Here is a 22,150-nt window from a genome sequence, read left to right on the forward strand (position 1 = left end):
GATCTCCCACTCCCTCATAAAATGTGCAGACCCCATCTCAAATCTCTTTGTCTGACTTGGCCCTCATTGTATGCCTCTGTATATACAGCATATCTGTGGTCCCCTGAGAGATTCCATTTTCTCCTCAGATCATGAAGGTTTCACTCAACCCTCTGACAATGACTAGATCCAAAGTCATCAGACTGCTGTCGGATTTCTGCTTGATCCTGGTAAGAAGCCATGCTCTGGGGGAAGGAGGCAAGATGAGGGCAGGGAGGCCTAAGGGCGCCTTCTCCTGGTGATAGAACATCCCATGAGATGGGCTTCTTGTTACAGCTCAGTGAATGTAAGACTATCTGGAAACTTGGGTCAAATTACTTTCCTTCTGGAGAACTAGGAATCAGTCTAGAGACCTTCCACTTATTGAGGCCTCGGGTAACAGAAGTTTACCTGCTTCTGTCTGATAGAGGGAAAGGAATCCTGGGATTTGGAGTCAGAGAACTGAGTACTTTGGACAAGTCACTTCCCTTCTCTAGATCTGTCAACTGAGGAAGCTGAACTGAATGGTCTGTAAGGTCTTGTCCAACATTAAATGTTATGAGCCTTCTGCAGGGCTTCCCAACCAACCATAGGTTATGTCAAGGCTGGACTTAACCTGGGCATTTCTACAATTAAGAAGGAGTCGAATTTGGGCAGTCATTGACATAAGGAAAAGAAGGAGGAGGGAGAGGGCAGAGATGACTTCAGCATCGACTAATCAGACAGCCCCGTTCCAATTCATTCTCTCCTTTTAATGGGATATTTGTAAAGCATCTCAGCACAGCGTGTTGTACCAGAAAGTGCTTAATTAGTGTTTGTTTCCTACTCCTTGAAAATTCTCCCTTTGGTCACTGTAAATCTAATAACCTTGGGAGATGCCTCATGGTATATAGGTAGGTGTTAGGTAGTTGCTAAAGCGATTACATGTATTTGAATTCACGCAATTTAGTTATGATTTTTGTAGACTATGGTCATCTCTAGACTGATTCCTAGTTCTCCAGAAGGAAAGTAATTTGACCCAAGTTTCCAGATAGTCTTACATTCACTGGAAACTCAATGGATCCAAAATCCAACTCAATAGAAATAGACAGTGCAAATTGGAATTATGTGACTTCTTCAAGGGATTTCTTATTTGTAACAATCAGGACCTCGTTAATGGAAAAATCAAAGAATTGGGAGTCAAGAGGACTTTGGTTTGAACCTTAGTTCTTCTTACTATCTAAGTGACCTTGGTCATTTAGCCTTCCGGGACCTCACTCTGTAAAATGAGAGGGTTAGATTAGATAATCTCCAAAGCCAGCTCCTTCCGCCTCTATATCTATGATACTGGGAACGTGTATTAGTGTTCTGTCCTGCACAATGCCTTGTACTGAGTACTGGAGAAGACAACAAATATAGATAAAATAATCCCTGCCCTTGCAGAGTTCTATACTCAGATAATTATGAATTTCAGTACTTGGAAGAACCATGATTTCCTGGATGTGGTTAGTCCCTCCTCCAGGAAAGATGTTGGCTCCTCTGTGCTTACATCATACTGCATAATCCCTGTCCATGGCCTTCTATAAATTCTTCGTAGAGAATTTAGCCAGTGTTTCTGAACTATTTCTCTAGGTCTCTCTCTTATCTGTCAGGAAACAGATAAAAGCAGTAGGCAATAATACATGATGAATGAATTGGAGAGGTGCCAAAAAAGACTATGTAATGAAGAAAAAGTCATTTCCAACCAAAGAGATCTAGGAAAGTTTCCGGGAGGAACTAGCCCTTCATCTGGACTTTAAAAGACAACCAGAAATTCATAGACAAAAAAGGGAGAAAGAAGGCTTTCCAAGCACAGGAAATAATCATTTTAATGCATAAAGATGGAGAAATTCAGCGTAATCCATCTCAACTTGACCCTTGAGAAAAGAATGATATAGGATCATACTGGAAAGGTAGGGCAGTGCCCCATTGTGGAAGGCCTTGAATGCCAGGCAAGAAGTTTGAACTTTACTTAGTTGTCATTAGAGAGCTAGTGAAGATGTTTGAACAAAGAATTGATATAGCCGTCTAGGCAGAAAGTGGATTATTCTGACAATGACTGGTCTAAAAAATGGCTTGCAGAAGGGCTACAATGGAAATTGGAAGAATTGTTAGTCCTAGGCTATCTTAACCCTCTTCCCCCTCATTTGTCCTTACAGAACATCACCAAGAACCAAATTCCTCAGTTGATGAATAAGTATGTGGGAGATTTTAAGGAGTACCAAGGAAACTTTGAACGAAAAATTATTACTCGAAACGATGTCCTGAACATAGCTGGAGATGCAACTTTTGTAACAGCAGCTATTCAGACAGCACGTCATCACAGAGGTGACCCCCACCCCTAAAACAATTACCTGGCCCAAGAGAAGCCCAGAGTGGACCACTTTAGTCACTGAATATTTTCAATGAATATAATCTCCAGTGCTTGGCACTGGCAGAAGTCGGTGTAGGAGTGGGAACATATATATTAGCAGAAGGAGTCCCTGTCCTCAGAGAGGAAGCTAGGGAATATAATAGATGATAATTTAGGGGGTGTATATTGATGTATACTAAATAATTAATGGATCAAGTTTTATCTACCCTCCTCCCATTTTCTTCCTTCTTCAGAAGCCTTTCAGCTTCCCCTCCCCCTTTTTCTTCAGCCTCCTTCTAAGTCACTCAGGGTGAACTAAGATGCTTTAGAGAAACTACTCTTTTCTCTTCTTTAATTCAAGTAAGGGTTTATTGAGGAAAATAGGAAAGGTGGAGGATAAGGTAAGAGGGGTAGGATATCCCTATTCTCTACAGGGGGGGGGTTGGTTTGGAGAATATTGAGAGTAGTGGCAATTCTGTCACAATTGTGAAACAGAGTCAGTCAGACGGATATGAGGACCCCTGCCCTTCTTCTTTCCTTCACCTCAACCAGCTAGCAAAAGCCTCCAGCTTCAGTCACCACCATCAACCAAAAGCCAAAAGCCCAGTTCAGCCATTGTCTTGGTTCCCACTGCTTTTCCCGATAACATTCCAAAATGGAATTTTCATTTGACTGACAGATGATCCATCCTCAGCTTCTGTCTTGCATGCATGCCTCCTCCACCATAGGAGACTAGACATATATTCAAATTACAGTCATCCCTCACTATATCATGGTACACTTATAGTGGCTTCACTGTATCATGGTTTTTTTTTTTAATATTTAATTCTGCATTATGGCGTTTTCTCTATATCATGGGATTTTACTGATTCACTATGCCACTACCACTTGTGCAAGTTTGGCAACATGAGATTGTACACAGCACACTGTTGGCTGATGGAATTAAAGGTGACCAACCATAGTACTGTGTTCTATATCCTGGGTGCTGATTGGTTCAGTGTTTTATAAGAGTGTAGGAAAGGTTAATAAGAATGTGGAAAAGATTTATAGGAGGGTGGGAAGGGTTTATAAAGCCTTAAAATATATATAAATAATAAAATAAATATGATGCTGCTACTTTGCAGATTTTCACCTATCGCAGGGGTCTGTGGAACTTATATTCCATGATAGGTGAGGGATCACTGTACTACTGCTATAGGCAAGACCTCCATTTCAAGATGTTCAAACTGAGCCAACAGGACTGAATTATCTGTAGGGTCATCTTCAACCCTAACATTTTGAATCCTATATTCACTTCTACATTTTGTAATCTATAGCCAAATAGTCTAACATTTCCCAACATTTTATACACTAATGTTCTCCATTCTAAGGTCTTTTTCTATGTTTCATCATCTATAACCTAATAGTCTAGGTCAGTGATGGTGAGCCTTTTGAAGACTGCCCAAACTGCACCCTCACACTGCATGTATGTACCCTCTTACCCCATACAGGAGAGGGAGGAAGTGCTCCCATTGGACTGATGGGCAGAGGGGCAAATAATGTGAAAAATGTCCTCAGGCATGGTGGAGAGGGGGAAGAGAGCAGCCCCCTCTGACACATGTGCCATAGGTTTGTCAACATGGGTCTAGGTCTTTCTCACATATGAATGTTCTCTCTTCTAATGTCTTTTTATCCGTTTCATCACCCATAGTCTAATAATTTATATTCTCAGGTCTCTGGCAACATTTTACATACTAATATTCCATATTCAAAGATGCCTTATAGATCTAACATTCTGCTCTTAGGTTCCTCCCAGTTCTAATATTCTACCTTCTAACATTCTAGAATTTATTCTAGAGTTAGAGTTTCTAACACTTGAGTTCTAACTTTATTCCAAAGACCCTCCCAATTATGATCAAAGAACTCTTCCAACTCTAACACTGTGTTCCATGTTCCATGTGTTTTAAGGTCATGTCCAGTTTTAATATGTGATAAGTTCTATATGAGTGATATATTGTGTAGGTATTATTAGAAATGTCAGCAGAGATCACTGTGAGCTAAAATGGCCAAAGTCATAGAAGACAGCCTGAGTTGGGTCTTAAAAGATGGATAGGGTATTAGTGGTGGAAGAGTTCAATGGGTATGACTATGAAACCTATGATGGAATAGCTGCCCATGCCACTGGCCCCTTTCTTCAAGAGGCAATGTGATACTGCGGGGAAAAAAAAATCTTAGACTGGGGAATCACAATAGATTGGTTCATTCTCTAACACTTACTTACTCTATGTCTCCAGCAAATCAAGCAACTTTCATCTCAACCTTGATGAGTTCAAGAGTCCTTCTCTAAAATGGGGATGATAATATTTGTACTATTTATATTTCTTTCTTTATGCAATATACATTTATTAAACACCTACTATGTACAAAGAAATCTGCTAGGTATTAAAAGACAGAAAGCAAACAATATCTGTTCTAAAAGAGTTTAATTCTGCTGGGAGGGAAATAACATGGATATAGATAAGTAAGTGCAAAATATTTTGCTGTTGCTCAGTCATGTCTGGTTTTGTTGTGACCCTATTTGAGGTTTTCTTGGCAAAAATACTGAAATGATTTGCCATTTCCTTCTCCAGCTCCTATGTATGAAGAAACTGAGGCAAACAGGCTTAAACAGTAACCTGCTTAGGTCACTTAGTAAGAATTTGAATCTGGATTTGAACTCGGGTCTTCCTGACTTCAAACCCAGCACTCTATCTATTATACCTGGTCAGGAAGAGCACTAACAACTGGGGTGATCTGGAAAGGCTTCTTGTGGGATGAGACTGAACTTTGAATGGGCCAAGAACCCAAAGGGCGGCTAAGGGATGCAGTTGTTAGAGCACTGGCTGGGTCTGAAGTCAGGAAGACTTGAATTCAAATACAGCCTCAGATGTTTGCTAGCTGGGTGACCTCAAGCAAGTCATTTATTCTGTCTACCTCTATTTCCTCATCTGTAAATTGGGGATAACTATAGCTCTAACTTGCAGGATTCTTTGAAGATCAAATGAGATAATAATTTTTAAAACACTTAGCACAGTTCCTGGCACATAATAAGAACTATAGAAATGTTAACTATCATTATTTTACTCCCCGAAGAGACTGATATAAGGAGAGAGTGTACAGACATTTATATATATAAAGACCTAGAGATGGGAAATGGAATCTTGGGCCTGGGGAACAGCAGGTTGGGCCAGGTTAGTCAGATCATAGGCTATGTGAGGAGAAGTAATATGAAGTAAATTGAAAAATAGATTTGAGTCAGATTTTAAAGAACCTAAATGCCAAACAGGAGAGCCATCTTCAAAGCACCAGGGAGCCTCTAATGTTTGCACAGCAGAATGACACGGTCAGAGCTATGCCTCAGTAGGGGATTGGAATGAGGTCCTTCCTTCAAGAGGGAGGCAGCTACATGAGAGGAGAGGGAGGGAAAGATCTTGGGTGTAGTGGAGGTATAATCCCCAACACTCGGAAACTGATTGGATGTGATCATTGACATCAAATGAGAGGTGAGGATGACTCTGAGCTTTGCACATGAGTTACTGGAAGGACTGGTATTCACAGGGTCAGTGTGAGAAAACCGGTTGTAAACTTTAAAGCCTCACAGAGATGTAAGAGATTTTTATTTGGTCTTTATCCTGGCAGATGCTGGTCTTCCTGTCTACTTTTATGAGTTCCCACATCATATCAACTCTAGACTCCTTGTCAAACCCCGAAGTGATGTGGCTGACCATGGTGATGAGATTGGATTCATTCTTGGGACTCATCTCTCCAAAGGTGATATATCCATTAGAAACAAACAAATAAACAAAAAAAAGCTCTTACCTTCTGTCTCAAAATCGATACATAGATTCCAAGGCAGAAGAGCGGTAAGGGCTAGGGAACTGGGGTTAGATGACTTGGCCAGGGTCATACAACTAGGAAATGTCTGAGGCCAAATTTAAAAACAGGTCCTTCCAACTCCAGGCCTGGCACTCTATTCACTGAGCCATTTATCTGCATGGCAACATATCCTTATTATTCATTATCTCCAGGAATAACATCCATTGCCAGTTGGCTGGAAGGAATAGGGGCTTGTTTGAGTAGTAGGTATCATAGTGATAAGAGAAAATTTGGGCACCCCTTCCCTGGGATCTGGGAACTCAGCCTCATTTTCTTGCATGGGTACCCCTTCTATATCCTGGTTCTGAGTCAGTGAAGACCTTGGTAAAGATACCCACAATTAAATGAATCCCTGAAGAGAGAAAAACAATGAATCTATGGCTACTCTTCTCAGAACCATCCCTACAAGCTCATTGACTGGGTAGTGGCTGAGAGATGTAGTTAAGATGACAGAAGAAAGTAGCCCTACCAAGTATCCTAAGGAAGGAAGGAGGCACGTGGTACAATTTGCTCTCCTGCCTGTCTTCCAACAAAAACAGAAATGTAGAATCACATAAAGTTAGATTTGAAGGAACCAGAGCATAGAATATAAGAGCAGAGAGGAATTTTAGAACTGAGAATGTCAGAACTAGAAGGAACCTTAGAACATAGGTTGTTCTTAGAGGAGCCTTAGACATTATTTAATCTTGTCCTTTCATTTGACAGATATGTCAACTAAGGCCTACCGAAGGAAGTTGAATAGCCAGTCAGTGAATTTTAAAAAAAAATACATGCCAGGCATTGTGCTAAATGCTTGGGATATAAAGAAAGACAAAAGATAAGCTGCTTTCTTTCAACTCACAATCTAATGGGAGAGACAACATAAGAATTGAACTTTATACAAATACGAGAGATCTAGGCCAAATTGAGAGTGATTAGAGGGAAAGTACTAGCATTAAGGGATATCAGGAAAGGCTTCTTTTAAAAGTTGGGATTTGAGTGGGGCAGCTGGGGAGCTCAGTGGACTGAGAGACAAGCCTAGAGGTAAGAGATCCTTGGTTCAAATCTGGCCTCAGACACTTCCCAGCTGTGTGACCCTGGGTAAGTTGCTTAGTCGCCATTGCCTAGCTCTTACTGTTCTTCCACATTGGAACCAATTGGTTCTAAGACATAGAAAGTAAGGATTTTTTAAAAAGAGAGATGGGATTTGAGCTGGGAGTTCAAGAAAGCCAAGGAATCCAGTAAACAGAGAAGAGAAGAGGGGGGAGTATTCAGGCATGAGCTAAAATCAGATCTGTCACTAATTAACTGTGTTCTTCCTCAGTCTGGGTCTCAACTCCTTAATCTATAAAATAAGGGAGATAGATTAGATGATCTCTGAAATCATCCTTCCAGCTCTCAATCTCATGATCTTCAATGAAATGATTGACCCAAAGTAAAAAATTTACAAGAGGAAGTTACTTTTAAATTCCAGTTTCCTGACACACCCCGTGTTGTTGTTGTTTTTTTTCCAAATCAGGCAAGGTTTTTCTTTTATCCTCCTACCCTGCCACCAAAGACATCATGCTCTATAATTACATTTCCATTTACTCAAGGTATTCCATCCCAAGCCTGCTCACTCAGGCTATGTCCTTTTCCCCTCCTTCCCATCAAAATATACCCACCCTGTTTCAAAGTTTCTCAAGGTCAGACTAAGGCTTCTCAGGAAAACAGAGTCAATCTGATCAATTGTTCCATGATAATACGACAGAGGGGGCTAAAATGAGTCGATGTGATGTGAAGCTAATGTGATCTCAGACTGAATTGATCTTGGATAGCAGAGTATGCAGAGTAAGAGAAGTGATAAGCTAACTAACTGTTCTTTACCCTTGTCAACTCCTTACTCAAGGATTTTATTTAGTTTTGAATATTATATTTTAGGACAGATATGAACAATCTAGAGGCAACAAGGATGGTGAAAAATCAATCAATAAATAAACATTTATTAAATATTAGGCATTGTGCTAAGCATGAGGATACAAAAGCAAAAAATATGGCCCCTGCACTCAAAAAACCCACATTCTTTTTTAAAAATTGAATTAATTAATTGATTTAAAATTTTAAAAACCCTTACTTTATGTCTTGGAGTCAATACTGTGTGTTAGCTCCAACGCAGAGGAGCAGTAAGGGCTAGACAATGGGGGTTAAGTGCCTTGCCCAGGGTCACACAGCTAGGAAGTATCTGAGGCCAGATTCGAACCTAGGACTTCCTGTCTCTAGTCCTGGCTCCCAATACACTGAGCCATCCAACTTTCCCCCTAAGAAACTCACATTCTAATGGGGGAGACAACATGAAAATTATTAGGTACCTACAAGATATGTATAGAAATAAAGACATATATGTATATTTAAAATTATGTTAAATGAGAAATGATCTGAGCAAGAAGTCAGTAACATCTGGGGGCAAAGATGGGGTGGTAGAAAAGTCCTCCTGGACAAGCAGAGGTCTAGAGAATGCACTGTAGAGGAATCAGCTAAAGAAACTCGAGGAGTTTAATCTGGAGAAGAGAGGATGTAGTAAAGGACACAACCACTTCTTCAAAGATATGAAGAATGATGAGATGGGAAAGGAATGTATTTCATTTTTCTGCTAAACTGAGAGTAGAAAACTGGGAGGAAGGGGTGGAAGTTGTAAAAATAAAAATTTCAGAATGTAACAATTCTTATCATGGAACAATTAATCAGATTGATTCTGCTTTCCTAAGAAGTCTTAGCTTGACTTTGAGTGGCTTTCAACTAGCCTGGGTAAATTTTGAGGAGGAGGAGGGGGAAAGGACCTATTTGAGCCTGAGTGAGCAAGTTAGGGATGGAGTACCTTGAGTAAACGGAAATGCAGTTTAGTGGCAGGGAAGATGAGAAGATAAATGACTGCCCTTTGCTGCTAGGTGGTACAGTAAATAGAAAACTGGGCCTGGAGTCAGGAAGACCTGAGTTCAGATATGACCTCATTTATTAGCTGTGTGACCCTGGCCAAGTCACTTAGCCACTGACTGCCTCAGTTTTCTCATCTGTAAAACAAGAATAATAATAATAGCATACCACTTTAGGTTATTATGGGGATAAGGTAGTATTTGTAAGGCATTTTGCAGACCTCAGATGCTAACTATTATTATTGAAAGGTAGTAAGTTCCCCATCTCCTTGCTTGTTCAAGTGAAGGCCAGAAAATCATGTCAAGCATGTAGGTTCATGCTCCTAGTGGCAGTTGGACTAGATAGGTAACAGTGGGGAGAATGGTGAACATACAGACAACAAGACCTAGGTGCAAATCCTGCCTCAGATATTAGATTGTGACTCTGGCCAAGTACCTTAACCTCTCCATGCCTCAGTTTCCTTATCTGTAAAATGAGCAGCTTGGATTTGACCTCTTGGGTCTCTTCCAACTCTAAATCTATGATGCCATTCTCCCTTCCTACTCTGAAAGTCTATAGTTCTAAGATTCTAAAGGACTTCCTATCCCATGTGACACATTTTCATTTTAACATGATCCCTTTCTAGAGAAAAGTACTTTAAACTAGAGGCATGGTTCCATACTCAGGGGGATGGGGGAAGGAGAGTTCATGCAGATTTCGTGGAAGGAGAAAATGTCTTGGAAGGTACATCTCAAATTATACTTCACAGGCCCACATACATGTCCAGTGGATGAGGCTGGATCATTGGCTTTAGAACACTGGCTGGATACTCTCCTTCTTCCAGCATCTAAACAGATACCATTGATGTGGCAAAATTGGGACATTAATGCATTGCTAGTGGAGTTGTGAATTGATCCGACCATTCTGGAAGGCAATTCAGAACTATGCCCAAAGGATGCTAAAAGACTGTCTGCCCTTTGATCCAGCCATAGCACTGCTGGGTTTGAACCCCAAAGAGATAATAAGGGAAAAGACCTACACAAAAATATTTAAAAACTCACTTTTTGTGGTGGCAAAAAATTGGAAAATGAGGGAATGCCCTTCGATTAGGGAATGGCTGAACAAATTGTGGTATATGTTGGTGATGGAATACTATTGTGCTATAAAGAATGCTTGATTTCTATATGAACTGGAAAGAACTCCACAAACTGATACAGAGTGAAATGAGCAGAACCAGGAGAATATTGTACACAGTAAATGAAACATTGTGGGACGATCAAATGTAAAAGACTTTGCTACTAATAACAATGCCATGATCAAAAACAATCCCTTGCAACTTAAGGAAATGAAAGCTATCCACATCTAGAGAAAGAACTATGGGAGTAGAAATGCAGAAGAAAATCATGATTTATCACTTGGTTATATGGGCATATAACTTGGGGTTGTGGTTTTAAAAGATTACTCTATTACAAATATGAAAAAATATGGAAATAGGTTTCCAGTAATAAGGCATGTATAAACCAATGGAATTGCTTGTCAGCTCTGGGAGGGAGGAGAGAAGAGGGGAAGAAGAGAACATGAATCATGTAACCATGGAAAAATACTTTAAAAAATTAAATAGTGTGAAAAAAATAAACAGACCCCATTGTCCTAAACACCACTCTTGACTCTTTCCTCAGTATATGCTACAGAAATAGAGAAGCAACTCAGCAGAGATATGATGAAATACTGGACCAATTTTGCTCGCACAGGGTGAGTAAAAAAGTTGGGCATTGAGGGCAGGGGGCTTGCCAGAAAAAAAAAAAAAAGCTTTGCCTTGCCCTGATGTTCAATGCCACTCTCTCCCACTTCCAGGGACCCCAACAGCTATGACCTGATGGAGTGGCCACTCTATGGGAAGGAAGAGATGTACCTGGTACTGGACACAGAACGGAGGGTAGGAATAAAACTGAAGGAGAAAGAAGTGGCTTTTTGGACCAGGATCCAAAACCAGAACCAAGTTCAATATCAGCATGGAGAGAAGGATTGAATCTGGTGGAGCTACTGACTTTGGCTCAAGCCTAAACTAGCCAAAGAGTCAAAAGAACTCCTTGAGGTCTAGTCCCTAAGGCTTAGAATGAGGTAATCCAAGTAGACTCTGAAGAGGAGAAGAATTATCAACAGAAACATTTGGAGAAACTAAGAACCGGGGGTTCTTGAGGATAGATATGACTGGTTTCTGACCTCACTTGCTATCTCAATTTCTTCCTCTATAAAATGAAAGAAGGGACTAGTTCATTTCTATAGTTCCCTTAGGCAGAGGGTATCTCCCAAATGCTGTGTCATCACACCACCACCCCCCCCAGAGCAGCAACTGCTCCTGACTAAACTTAACTTCCTGCCCCCTTTCCTATAACCTGGGTTCTCTATAGCTTATTCTTAGGAGACGAACAGCTCTCCCTCTCTAGTACCCTCACTACATTTCCACAAATTTTGAGATGCCCAGGAAACCTCAAACCCACACACACTGTGACTTAGTGGGGTACATACCCCCCAGGCACTATCTACAGAGGGGGTGTTACAGCATCCATACCTCCAGGTCTCCCAAAGAACCACATATAAATATGGAAAGTGTCTTATATACCTTGGGAGGCAGTGTCATATATGGGAAAGAACACTGGATTTGAAGGAAGAAGAGCTGAGTTCTGCCACTGGCTACCTGTGAGAGGGAAACTCATTTAACATCTCTTGGCCTCAGTTTCCTTATCTGAAAAATGATAACATCTGAAGTCCCTTCCAGCTCTAAATCCACGATGAACTATGAACCTACAAATCAAACAGCATTTGGATTTGACATCAGAAGACCTGGGCTCTAATCCCAACCTTGACACTCACCAGCTGAGCAACCTTGAGTTAAATCACTTCATATTGTTGAGCCTCAGTTTCCTCTTTTGTAAGATGAGGAAGTTGAACTACATGATCTCTAGTGTTCCTTCCAGATCTGATGGTCTATAATTAATTTATGTTCCTTTCTTCATTTAGAAATTTCAACGACCTCCCATATCTGTAACGTCAAATCTTAACTCTGGAATGTAGTAGTAGTAGGGATTTTCTTTAAACCAACTTTACCAGTAGTCAACATTAAAAATGCATCTATTGAGTGCCTATTATGTGCCAGGCATTGTGTGAAGAGCTGAGGACCCAAAGAAAGTATGTTTTCAAAGAGTTCACAGTCTAACAGGGAGACAACAAGCAAATTCTATATAAACAATCTTCTGTATGAAATAAATTAGTGATAATCAGCAGAGGAAAGGCACTACTAGCACTCTAGGGTGTTGGTAAAGACTTTTTATAGAAGGTGAGATTTTATTCCTTATCTATACAACCTTACCTTTCCTTCCCACTCAACATCAACTTCTCATGCCTTTGGGTTGACCCTCCATGCCTTCTGCCTTTCCAATCTTACCCATATCTCAAGTCCTACTTCATTTGTTGTCTCCTCTATAAAGTCTTCTCGAAACATCCCAACCCCAGTGATCCCTTCCCTCCATTGTACCTACTACTTGTCCATATAAGTCCCTGGATGATAGAGAGATGTTGTTGAGTGAACACAAAACTTAGAAGATCCGAACAAAACCTTGTTTTTTAACAGACCTGTATATAAATGAACAAATGTACCTTGTGTCCTATATAGGGTGTCCTAAAAGTTTTAGTGCCACTTCAAGCTGCCTTAACATACAAATTTAAAATGGCACTAAGACTTTTGGAACTCCTCATATTCTATTCTACAAGAAAGCAATATTAACTCATTTTACAATATTTTTCAATAAACCAAAACCAACAAGCACTTATTAAGCACCTTCTATGTGTGCCAGGCTCTATACTAGGTATAGCTATACACTGGGGATACAAACATATGGAATAGAACAAACCCCACTCAAGTTTATACTCTAATGGGGGTGATACCAAGTATATATAACATACTGCATAAATATGAAAAGGCTAATTATAAGATAATTAAATTTAAGATGATTTAAGAGGGGCAGAGTCAAGATGGTGGCTTAGGAGCAGCAATAGTTCAGACCTCTGAAAACCCTTCCTTCCTTACCGATCACAAACCAAATGCTCCCAGGGGACTGAAAATCAAACCTAACAACAAGACAGAGCCTGGGAACCCTCCTGCTAGACTCAATTCAAAAGGTATGCCCACCCCCAAAAGCCAGAATCCGAGAACACTCAGGTTTAAGGGCAAGGCAGAAGGAAGGTCCCAGGACCCCTCCCCCTTCCCACATAGAGTGCTGAGCCCCCAGAGGCAGCAGGAACCTCTGGGCAGGCAAAGGTGCTGGTCTAGAGGGTGTACCTTGTGGGGAGGGCTGTGCCAAGTTCAGAGCATCAAAAACAGGCAGCAGGGAAGAAGCTGGAGAGAGATCAAAGAGCTGGCAGCCTGGGTGGCTAAGACCTTCCATTTGGCTCCAGTCTTTCAGGAGGTTTTGGCCTCAGGGCACATCTAGTCCAACTCAGTTGAACTTAATCCCATCAAAAGTCTTCAGAACTCAGGGAAGCCCAAGCTATAACACTTTCCCTCACTAACTGCTGGACTTTAATCCAACCAAAAGCCTCCCAAGTTCAGGGAACCTCAACCCCAACACTCCTCCCCCAGAGATTGCACTGAGAGATCTGACAAAGCTCCAAGAGAGGAGACTGACAGAAAACCCCAAACCCAAAAAAATGAGAGGAGCAAGAGCACAGACAAATACAGGGAGCAAAGAAGGGGTAAATATGAGCAAACAACAGAAAAAGAAGAAAGAAATGACAATAGACAGCTTCAATTCAGCAAGCTTCTCAGAGCACAACCTCTCCAACCCACCACCCTAGTCCTCAGACCCCGCTATCTTTAAGGAAACCATCCAAGTTCCCTCCCCTCAGTTCTCACATCTACCAATCACTGTCCATGTCTTCCCTGTGCCAATGGTGGCTCTACCTTAACCCAGGACTGCCCAGAGGTCTGTGGCTTTGCACATGTCTGTTGAAGGCCATATTCTCAAATAATTAAATCTTGATCCTTTGCTACAGCCCTTCCTAAATCCTGTTACCCTGAGTAGGGTGGAGATTGGAATAATTAAATTTTGATCTATGCTGCAGCCCTTCCTAAATCCTGTTAGGACTGAGTAGGGTGTAGATTGTAATTTCCAAGACCTGGTTCTGTCATTCCAAGTATCTCTATTGTATCAATTCTAAAATCAATCATGACTCAAAGAACTTCCTGTTCTATGTTTAAGCATAGGTCAAAGCCCTTTCCATTGTTCAGCAAAAGGTTTCTGTCCTAAAGTAATCTTAAGAAGGGAGGAGGAGCCATTAGTGGCGGTGTAATGTTCCTGAACAATTTGCAGGGATCTAGGAGACAAAAACACTATTCATAAGCAGAGGATAAACTGTGGGAGTGGAAACACCGAGGAAAAGCAACTGCCTGAATACAGCGGTTGAGGGGACATGACAGAGGAGAGACTCTAAATGAACACTCTAATGCAAATATTATCAACATAGCAATGGGTTCAAATCAAGAAAACATGTAATGCCCAGTGGATTTACGCGTCGGCTATGGGGGGGTGGGGGGGAGGAAAATAAAATGATCTATGTCTTTAATGAATAATGCTTAGAAATGATCAAATAAAATATAATTTAAAAAAAGAAGGGAGGAGGAACCTCCCATGCCAATGGGGTTCACATTCTAATAGAGTTCCCACTATCAGTAAGAAATTTTTCAAGTATGAAATTTCCCAACAGTGAAATTTCCAACATTTATAAGTCTAAGAAATTTTAAGGTTTACAAGATCATGACAAAAGAAAAATCCTGGACATAATACTAAAGGAAATTATTCAAGATCACTGCCCTGATATCCTAGAACAAGAGGGAAAAGTGGAGATTGAAAGAATCCACAGATCACCTCCTGTACTTAATCCACAACTGACAACACCCAGGAATGTTATAGCCAAATTCAAGAACTATCAGACTAAAGAAAAGATATTACAAGCTGCCAAGAAGAAGTCATTCAAATACCACGGAACCACAATGAGGATAATGCAGGCTCTGGCTGCATCCTCTTTGAAGGACCAAAAGGCATGGAATATGATATTCTAGAAAGCAAGGGAACTTGATCTACAACCAAGAATCAACTACCCAGCAAAACTGACAATATTCATACAGGGGAAAGTATGATCATTCAACAAAATAGAAGAATTCCAAGAATTTGCAAAGAAAAGACCAGACCTGAACAGAAAATTTGACGTCCAAGTACAGAATTCAAGAGAATCATCAAAAGGTAATTTTAAAAAGAGGGAAAAAAGAAAAACTAAACAAAACAAAAACAACAAAAATTTTTTAAAGAGACTCAATAAGTTAAAATGATATGTATCTCTATAAGAAAAGAGGTCATTGGCAACTCTTAAAAACTGTTGTTATCACCTGAGCAGCTAGAAGAATTACACTTAGAGGGAACGGTGACAAACTGTATAGGATGAAAGGACAAGACACAAATAGGTATATAGATATATGCATACATAAATACATATACATGTGTATATATATATGCAACTAGAGCTAAAAAAGGTTAATACTAAAAGAAATGGGAAAAGAAACAAATGGGGGTAAATTTATATGTCACAAAGAAGCTCATGGCAGGAGGGGGGAAACATCAATACACTGGAAGGGTAAAGAGGTTGGAGATAGGAAATACTCAACTCTTATGTGCTTTGAAATTGACTCAAAGAGGGAAGAACAATCCAATCCATTATGGCAGAGAATAGATGTGTGCCCTATAGGGGGGTAGAAGGGTATCAAACGGACTGGTGGGTGGGGAAGCTGTACAAGGAAGGGAGAGGGTTGGGGGGTAATTTTAGAACGACTACAGGGAAAATAAGGGGGGGAATAAGAAGGTAGGGGGTAGAAAGGGAAGTAAAATAAGGGAGGGAACTAGGAGGACTGATTAAAAACAAACATTGGTGTAGAAGGAAATCGTGAAAGAAGAAAAGGCAGGACCAGGAGTAGAAATCAAAATGTTGGGAAATACACAGCTAGTAATCATAACTCTGAATGTGAATGGAATGAACTCACCCATAAAACGCAAGCAAATAGCAGAGTGGATTAGAATCCAAAACCCTACCATATGCTGTCTACAAGAAACACACATGAGGAAGGTAGATATGCATAGGGTGAAAGTAAGAGGATGGAGCCAAATCTATTGGGTATCAACTGATAAAAAGAAGGCAGGAGTCGCAATCATGATATCTGACAAAGTCAAAGTAAAAATAAATCTAATTAAAGGAGATAGGGAAGGTAATTACATCCTAATAAAAGGCAGTATAGACAATGAGGAAATATCTGTACTCAACATGTATGCACCTAATGGCATAGCATCCAAATTTCTAAAGGAGAAACTAGAGGAGCTCAAGGATAAAATAGATAGAAAAACTATACTAGTGGGAGACCTGAACCTTCCTCTATCTGAACTAGATAAATCAAACCAAAAAATAAATAAGAAAGAGGTAAGAGAAGTGAATGAAATCATAGAAAAATTAGAGTTAGTAGACGTGGAGAAAAATAAACAGGAACAAAAAGAAATATACCTTCTTTTCAGCAGCACATGGTACATTCACAAAAATCAACCATGTATTAGGGCATAAAAACATTGCAAACAAATGCAAAAGAGCAGAAATAATAAATGCAACCTTCTCTGATTGCAATGCAATGAAAATAATAATTAGTAAGGGTACATGGAGAGGTAAATCAAAAATTAATTGGAAATTAAATAATACGATTCTCCAAAACCAGTTAGTCAAAGAACAAATCGTAGAAACAATAACTTCACTGAAGAAAATGACAATGATGAGACATCCTTTCAAAACCTATGGGATGCAGCCAAAGAAGTACTCAGGGGCAAATTGATATCCTTGAGTTCATATATTAACAAATTAAGAAGGGCAGAGGTCAATGAATTGGGCATACAAATTAAAACTCTAGAAAGCGAACAAATTAGAAATCCTCAGATGAAGACTAAATTGGGGATCCTAAAAATCAAAGGACAAATTAATAAAATTGAAAGTCAAAGAACTATTGATTTAATAAATAAGACTAGAAGCTGGTACTTTGAAAAAACAAATAAAATAGACAAAGTACTGGTCAGTCTAATTAAAAAAAGGAAAGGAAAAAACCAAATTGACAGTATCGAAGATGAAAAGGGAGACCTCACCTCTAATGAAGAGGAAATTAAGGCAATCATTAAAAACTACTATGCCCAATTATATGGCAACAAATATGGCAATCTAGGTGATATGGATGAATACTTATAAAAATATAAATTGCCTAGACTAACAGAGGAAGAAATAAATTACCTAAACAACCCCATATCAGAAAAAGAAATTGAACAAGCAATCAAAGAATTCCCTAAGAAAAAATCCCCAGGTCCAGATGGATTCACAAATGAATTCTATCAAACATTCAAAGAACAACTAATCCCAATATTATACAAACTCTCTGACAGAATAAGCAAAGAAGGAGTTCTACCAAATTCATTTTACGACACAAACATGGTACTGATCCTAAAGTCAGGCAGATCAAAAACAGAAAGAAAACTATAGACCAATCTCCTTAATGAATACAGATGCAAAAATCTTAAATACGATACTAGCAAAAAGACATGAGAGTTATTCACTATGACCAGGTAAGATTCATACCAGGAATGCAAGGATGGGTCAATATTAGGAAAACCATCCACATAATTGACCATATTAACAAGCAAATCAACAAAAATCACATGATTATCTCAATAGATGCAGAAAAAGCCTTTCATAAAATACAACAACCATTCCTATTAAAAACACTAGAAAGCATAAGAATAGAAGGGCCTTTCCTAAAAATAATAAACAGTATATATCTAAAACCATCAGCAAACATCATCTGCAATGGGGATAAATTAGAAGCCTTCCCAATAAGATCAGGTGCGAAACAAGGATGCCCATTATCACCTCTATTATTTAACATTGTACTAGAAACACTAGCATTAGCAATTTGAAAAGAAAAGGAAATTGAAGGTATTTAAATTGAGAGTGTGGAGACCAAGCTATCACTCTTTGTGGATGATATGATGGTTTACTTAAAGAATCCTAGAAAATCAACCAAAAACCTAGTTGAAACAATCAACAATTTTAGCAAAGTTGCAGGATACAAAATAAACCAGCATAAGTCATCAGCATTTCTGTATATCTTCAACCCATTTCAGCAGCAAGAATTAGAAAGAGAAATATCATTTAAAATCGCCCTAGACAATATAAAATATTTAGGAATCTATCTGCCAAGACAAACACAGGAACTATATGAACACAACTACAAAACCCTCTCCACACAATTAAAACTAGATCTAAACAATTGGAAAAACATTGATTGCTCATGGGTAGGACAAGCTAACATAATAAAAATGACAATCCTACCCAAATTAATTTACTTATTTAGTGCCATATCCATTGAACTACCAAAAAAAAACTTCTTTACTGCATTAGAAACAAATATAACAATGTTTATTTGGAAGAACAAAAGATCAAGGATATCCAGGGAAATCATGAAAAAAATGCAAAGGAAGGAGGACTTGCAGTCCCAGATCTCAAACTGTACTATAAAGCAGTGGTTATCAAAACAATTTGGTACTGGCTAAGAGACAGAATGGAGGATCAGTGGAATAGACTTGGGGTCAATGACCTCAGCAGAACAGTCTATGATAAGCCCAAAGATCCCAGTTTTTGGGACCAAAACCCACTTTTTGATAAAAAAAAAAAACTGCTGGGAAAATTGGAAGACAGTATGGGAGAGATTAGGTTTGGATCAACATCTCACACCCTACACCAAGATATACTCAGAATGGGTGAATGACTTGAATATAAAGAAGGAAACTATAAGCAAATTAGGTGAACACAGAATAGTATACTTGTCAGATCTTTGGGAAAAGGAAAGACTTTAAAACCAAGCAAGAGCTAAAAAAAAATCACAAAATGTAAAATCAATAATTTTGATTATATCAAATTAAAAAGTTATTGTACAAACAAAACTAAAGCATCCAAAATTAGAAGGGAAGCAACAAATTGGGAAACGATCTTCATTACAAAAATCTCTGACAAAGGTCTAATTACTCAAATTTATAAAAAACTAAACCAGTTGTACAAAAAATCAAGCCACTCTCCAATGGAAAAAGGGGCAAGGGACAGGAATAGGCAATTTTCAGTTAAAGGAGTCAAAACTATCAATAAGCACATGAAAAGGTGTTCTAAATCTCTTATAATCAGAAAAAATGCAAATCAAAACAACTGTGAGATATCACCTCACACCTAGCAGATTGGCTAACATGATAGCAAAGGAAAGTAATGAGTGCTGGAGGGGATGTGGCAAATTCAGGACATTAATGCATTGCTTGTGGAGTTGTGAATTGATCCAACCATTCTGGAGGGCAATTTGGATTTGGAACGATGCCCAAAGGGCGATAAAAGATTGTCTGCCCTTTTATCCAGCCATAGCACTGCTGGGTTTGTAACCCAAAGAAATAATAAGGAAAAAAACATGTACAAAAATATTCATAGCTGCGTTCTTTGTGGTGGCAAAAAATTGGAAAATGGGGGGATGCCCTTAAATTGGGGAATGGCTGAACAAATTGTGGTATATGTTGGTGATGGAATACTATTGTGCTCAAAGGAATAATAAAGTGGAGGAATTCCATGGAGACTGGAACAACCTCCAGGAATTGATGCAGAGTGAGAGGAGCAGAGTCAGGAAAACATTGTACACAGAGACTGATACACTGTGGTACAACCGAATGTTATGGACTTCTCCATTAGTGGCAATGCAATGACCCTGAACAACTTGGAGGAACCTATGAGAAAAATCACTATCCACATTCAGAGAAAATACTGTGGGAGTAAAAAAACAGAAGAAAAACAACTGTTTGAATACATGGGTCGAACGGATATGGTTGGGGATGTAGACTCTAAATGAACATCCTAGTGTAAACAACAACATGGAAATCGGTTCTGCTCAAGGACACAAGTGATACTCAATGTAATTGTGCGTTGGCTGTGGGAAGAGTGGGTGGAGGGGAGGGAGGGAAATAATGTGATTATTGTAACCAAGGAATAATGTTCTAAATTCTAAATAGTTCTAAATAAGTTCTAAATAAATGTTCTAAATAAACTTACTCAAATAGGAAAAAAAAAAGATGATTTAAGAGAAAGGTCACAAGAAGGTAGGAACAGGAGCAGTTTGGTGGCTCAGTGGATAGAGAGCCAAGACCTGGAGACAAGAGGTCCTAGGTTCAAATTTGGACTAAGATACACCCTAGCAGTGTGATCCTAGTAAAGTCACTTAACCCCAAATTGCCTAGCCCTTACCACTCTTCTACCTTAGAACTGATATCAATTCTGAGGCAGAAAGTAAGGGTGTTTAAAAAGAAGTTGGAGAGAAGGGAAGCATCAAGAAAGACTTCATATAGAAAGTGGTATTTGGATTGAGAAGGATTCCATGAGGTAGAAGAGAGTGCCGAGACAGTAGGTGCAAAGGCCCACAGGTGGGAAAAGTCATACCAAGAGTGAAGAATAAGGAGACCATCAGTTTGTCTTGATTGTGGAATCAGGGAGTAAAGCATTAGCATTTGCAGGATTCTTGGGGTGGGGGGAGATATGTAAATTGAGCATTTTCTTTTTTTTTAATTAATTTATTTATTTTAAAAAGATTTTTCCATGTTTCCATGATTCATTTTCTTTCCCTCCCCTCTTCCCTCCCACCTCCCAGAGCTGGCAAGCAATTCCACTGGGTTATACAAATGTATCACGTGATACCTATTTCCATATTATTCATTTTTGCAATAGAACAATCTTTTGAAATCAAAACCCCAAATCATGTTCTTATGTAAACAAGTGATAAGTCATATGTTTTTATTCTGCATTTCTACTCCCACAGTTCTTTCTCTGGATGTGGATAGTGTTCTTTCTCATAAGTCCCCCAGGATTGTCCTGGATCATTGCATTGCTTCTAGTAGCAAAGTCTGTTACATTCGATTATTTCACTTTCTGTGTACAATGTCCTCCTGTTTCTGCTCATTTCATTCTGCATCAGTTCATGGAGGTTCTTCCAGTTCATACAGAAATCCTCCAGTTCATTATTCCTTTCAACACAATAGTATTTCATCACCATCAGATACCACAATTTATTCAACTATCCCCAATTGATGGACACCCCCTCATTTTCCAATATTTTGCCACCACAAAGAGCATGGTTATGAATATTTTTGCACAAGTATTTTTTCTAATTATCTCTTTGGGGTACAAACCCAACAGTGATGTGCATGGGTCAAAGGGTAGGCATTCTTTTAAAGCCCTTTGGACATAATTCCAAATTGCCTTCCAGAATGGTTGGATCAATTCACAACTCCACCAAGCAGTTGTATTAGTGTCCCAATTTTGCCACATCCCTTCCAACAATTATTAATTTCCTTTACTGTCATGTTAGCCAATCATTTGAAGGATTCATAAAAACAAAATTCTTTTGTAGGAGTCCTAAAAACCACAGAGAGTCTATAAAGTCTATAAAGCAGGGATTATCATATTTGGAAAACTGACCTTGAAGGGTTGTTGTGACATCTCATAGGGTTGTTGTAAAAATGAAATGTCAAAATATATCCAAGTCACTTTCCCAATCTTAAAGTGCCATATAAATGTTGGCTATTTTAAATAGCAATAAGCCCTAATGTACATGGAAATATGATTCATAAAAATCATAGAATGTTAAAATTGGAAGGGCTCTTAGAACATCAATTCATCATGCACTAAACAATTGTTCCTAAACAATGAGGTTCAGGCTTCTGAAGATCATAGGATGGGGCAGGGGGACAGGAAGGGGCAGGAACCACCCTCCCACATCATAAAATACAAGAGTTATTATAAGGGGTTCAAAAATGCTTCCCCCAAGTACTGTAATTTTATCTTTAG

General features: G+C 39.2%; 1 protein-coding gene across 1 annotated transcript in view; it reads left to right on the forward strand.

Annotated features, from left to right (window-relative positions):
• Positions 1–12,977, forward strand: part of CES4A (carboxylesterase 4A) — a 39,847-nt gene extending 26,870 nt beyond the window's left edge. The window contains exons 10-14 of the mRNA XM_007477111.2: positions 129–209; positions 2,196–2,364; positions 6,047–6,178; positions 10,831–10,903; positions 11,006–12,977. Coding sequence (XP_007477173.2) covers positions 129–209; positions 2,196–2,364; positions 6,047–6,178; positions 10,831–10,903; positions 11,006–11,180 — 630 coding nt within the window. The 3' untranslated portion in view covers positions 11,181–12,977. The remainder of the gene's footprint in view (positions 1–128; positions 210–2,195; positions 2,365–6,046; positions 6,179–10,830; positions 10,904–11,005) is intronic.
• The last annotated feature ends 9,173 nt before the right edge of the window (positions 12,978–22,150 follow it).

This window comes from Monodelphis domestica, chromosome 1 (assembly GCF_027887165.1).
Source record: "Monodelphis domestica isolate mMonDom1 chromosome 1, mMonDom1.pri, whole genome shotgun sequence".
NCBI lineage: Eukaryota > Metazoa > Chordata > Mammalia > Didelphimorphia > Didelphidae > Monodelphis > Monodelphis domestica.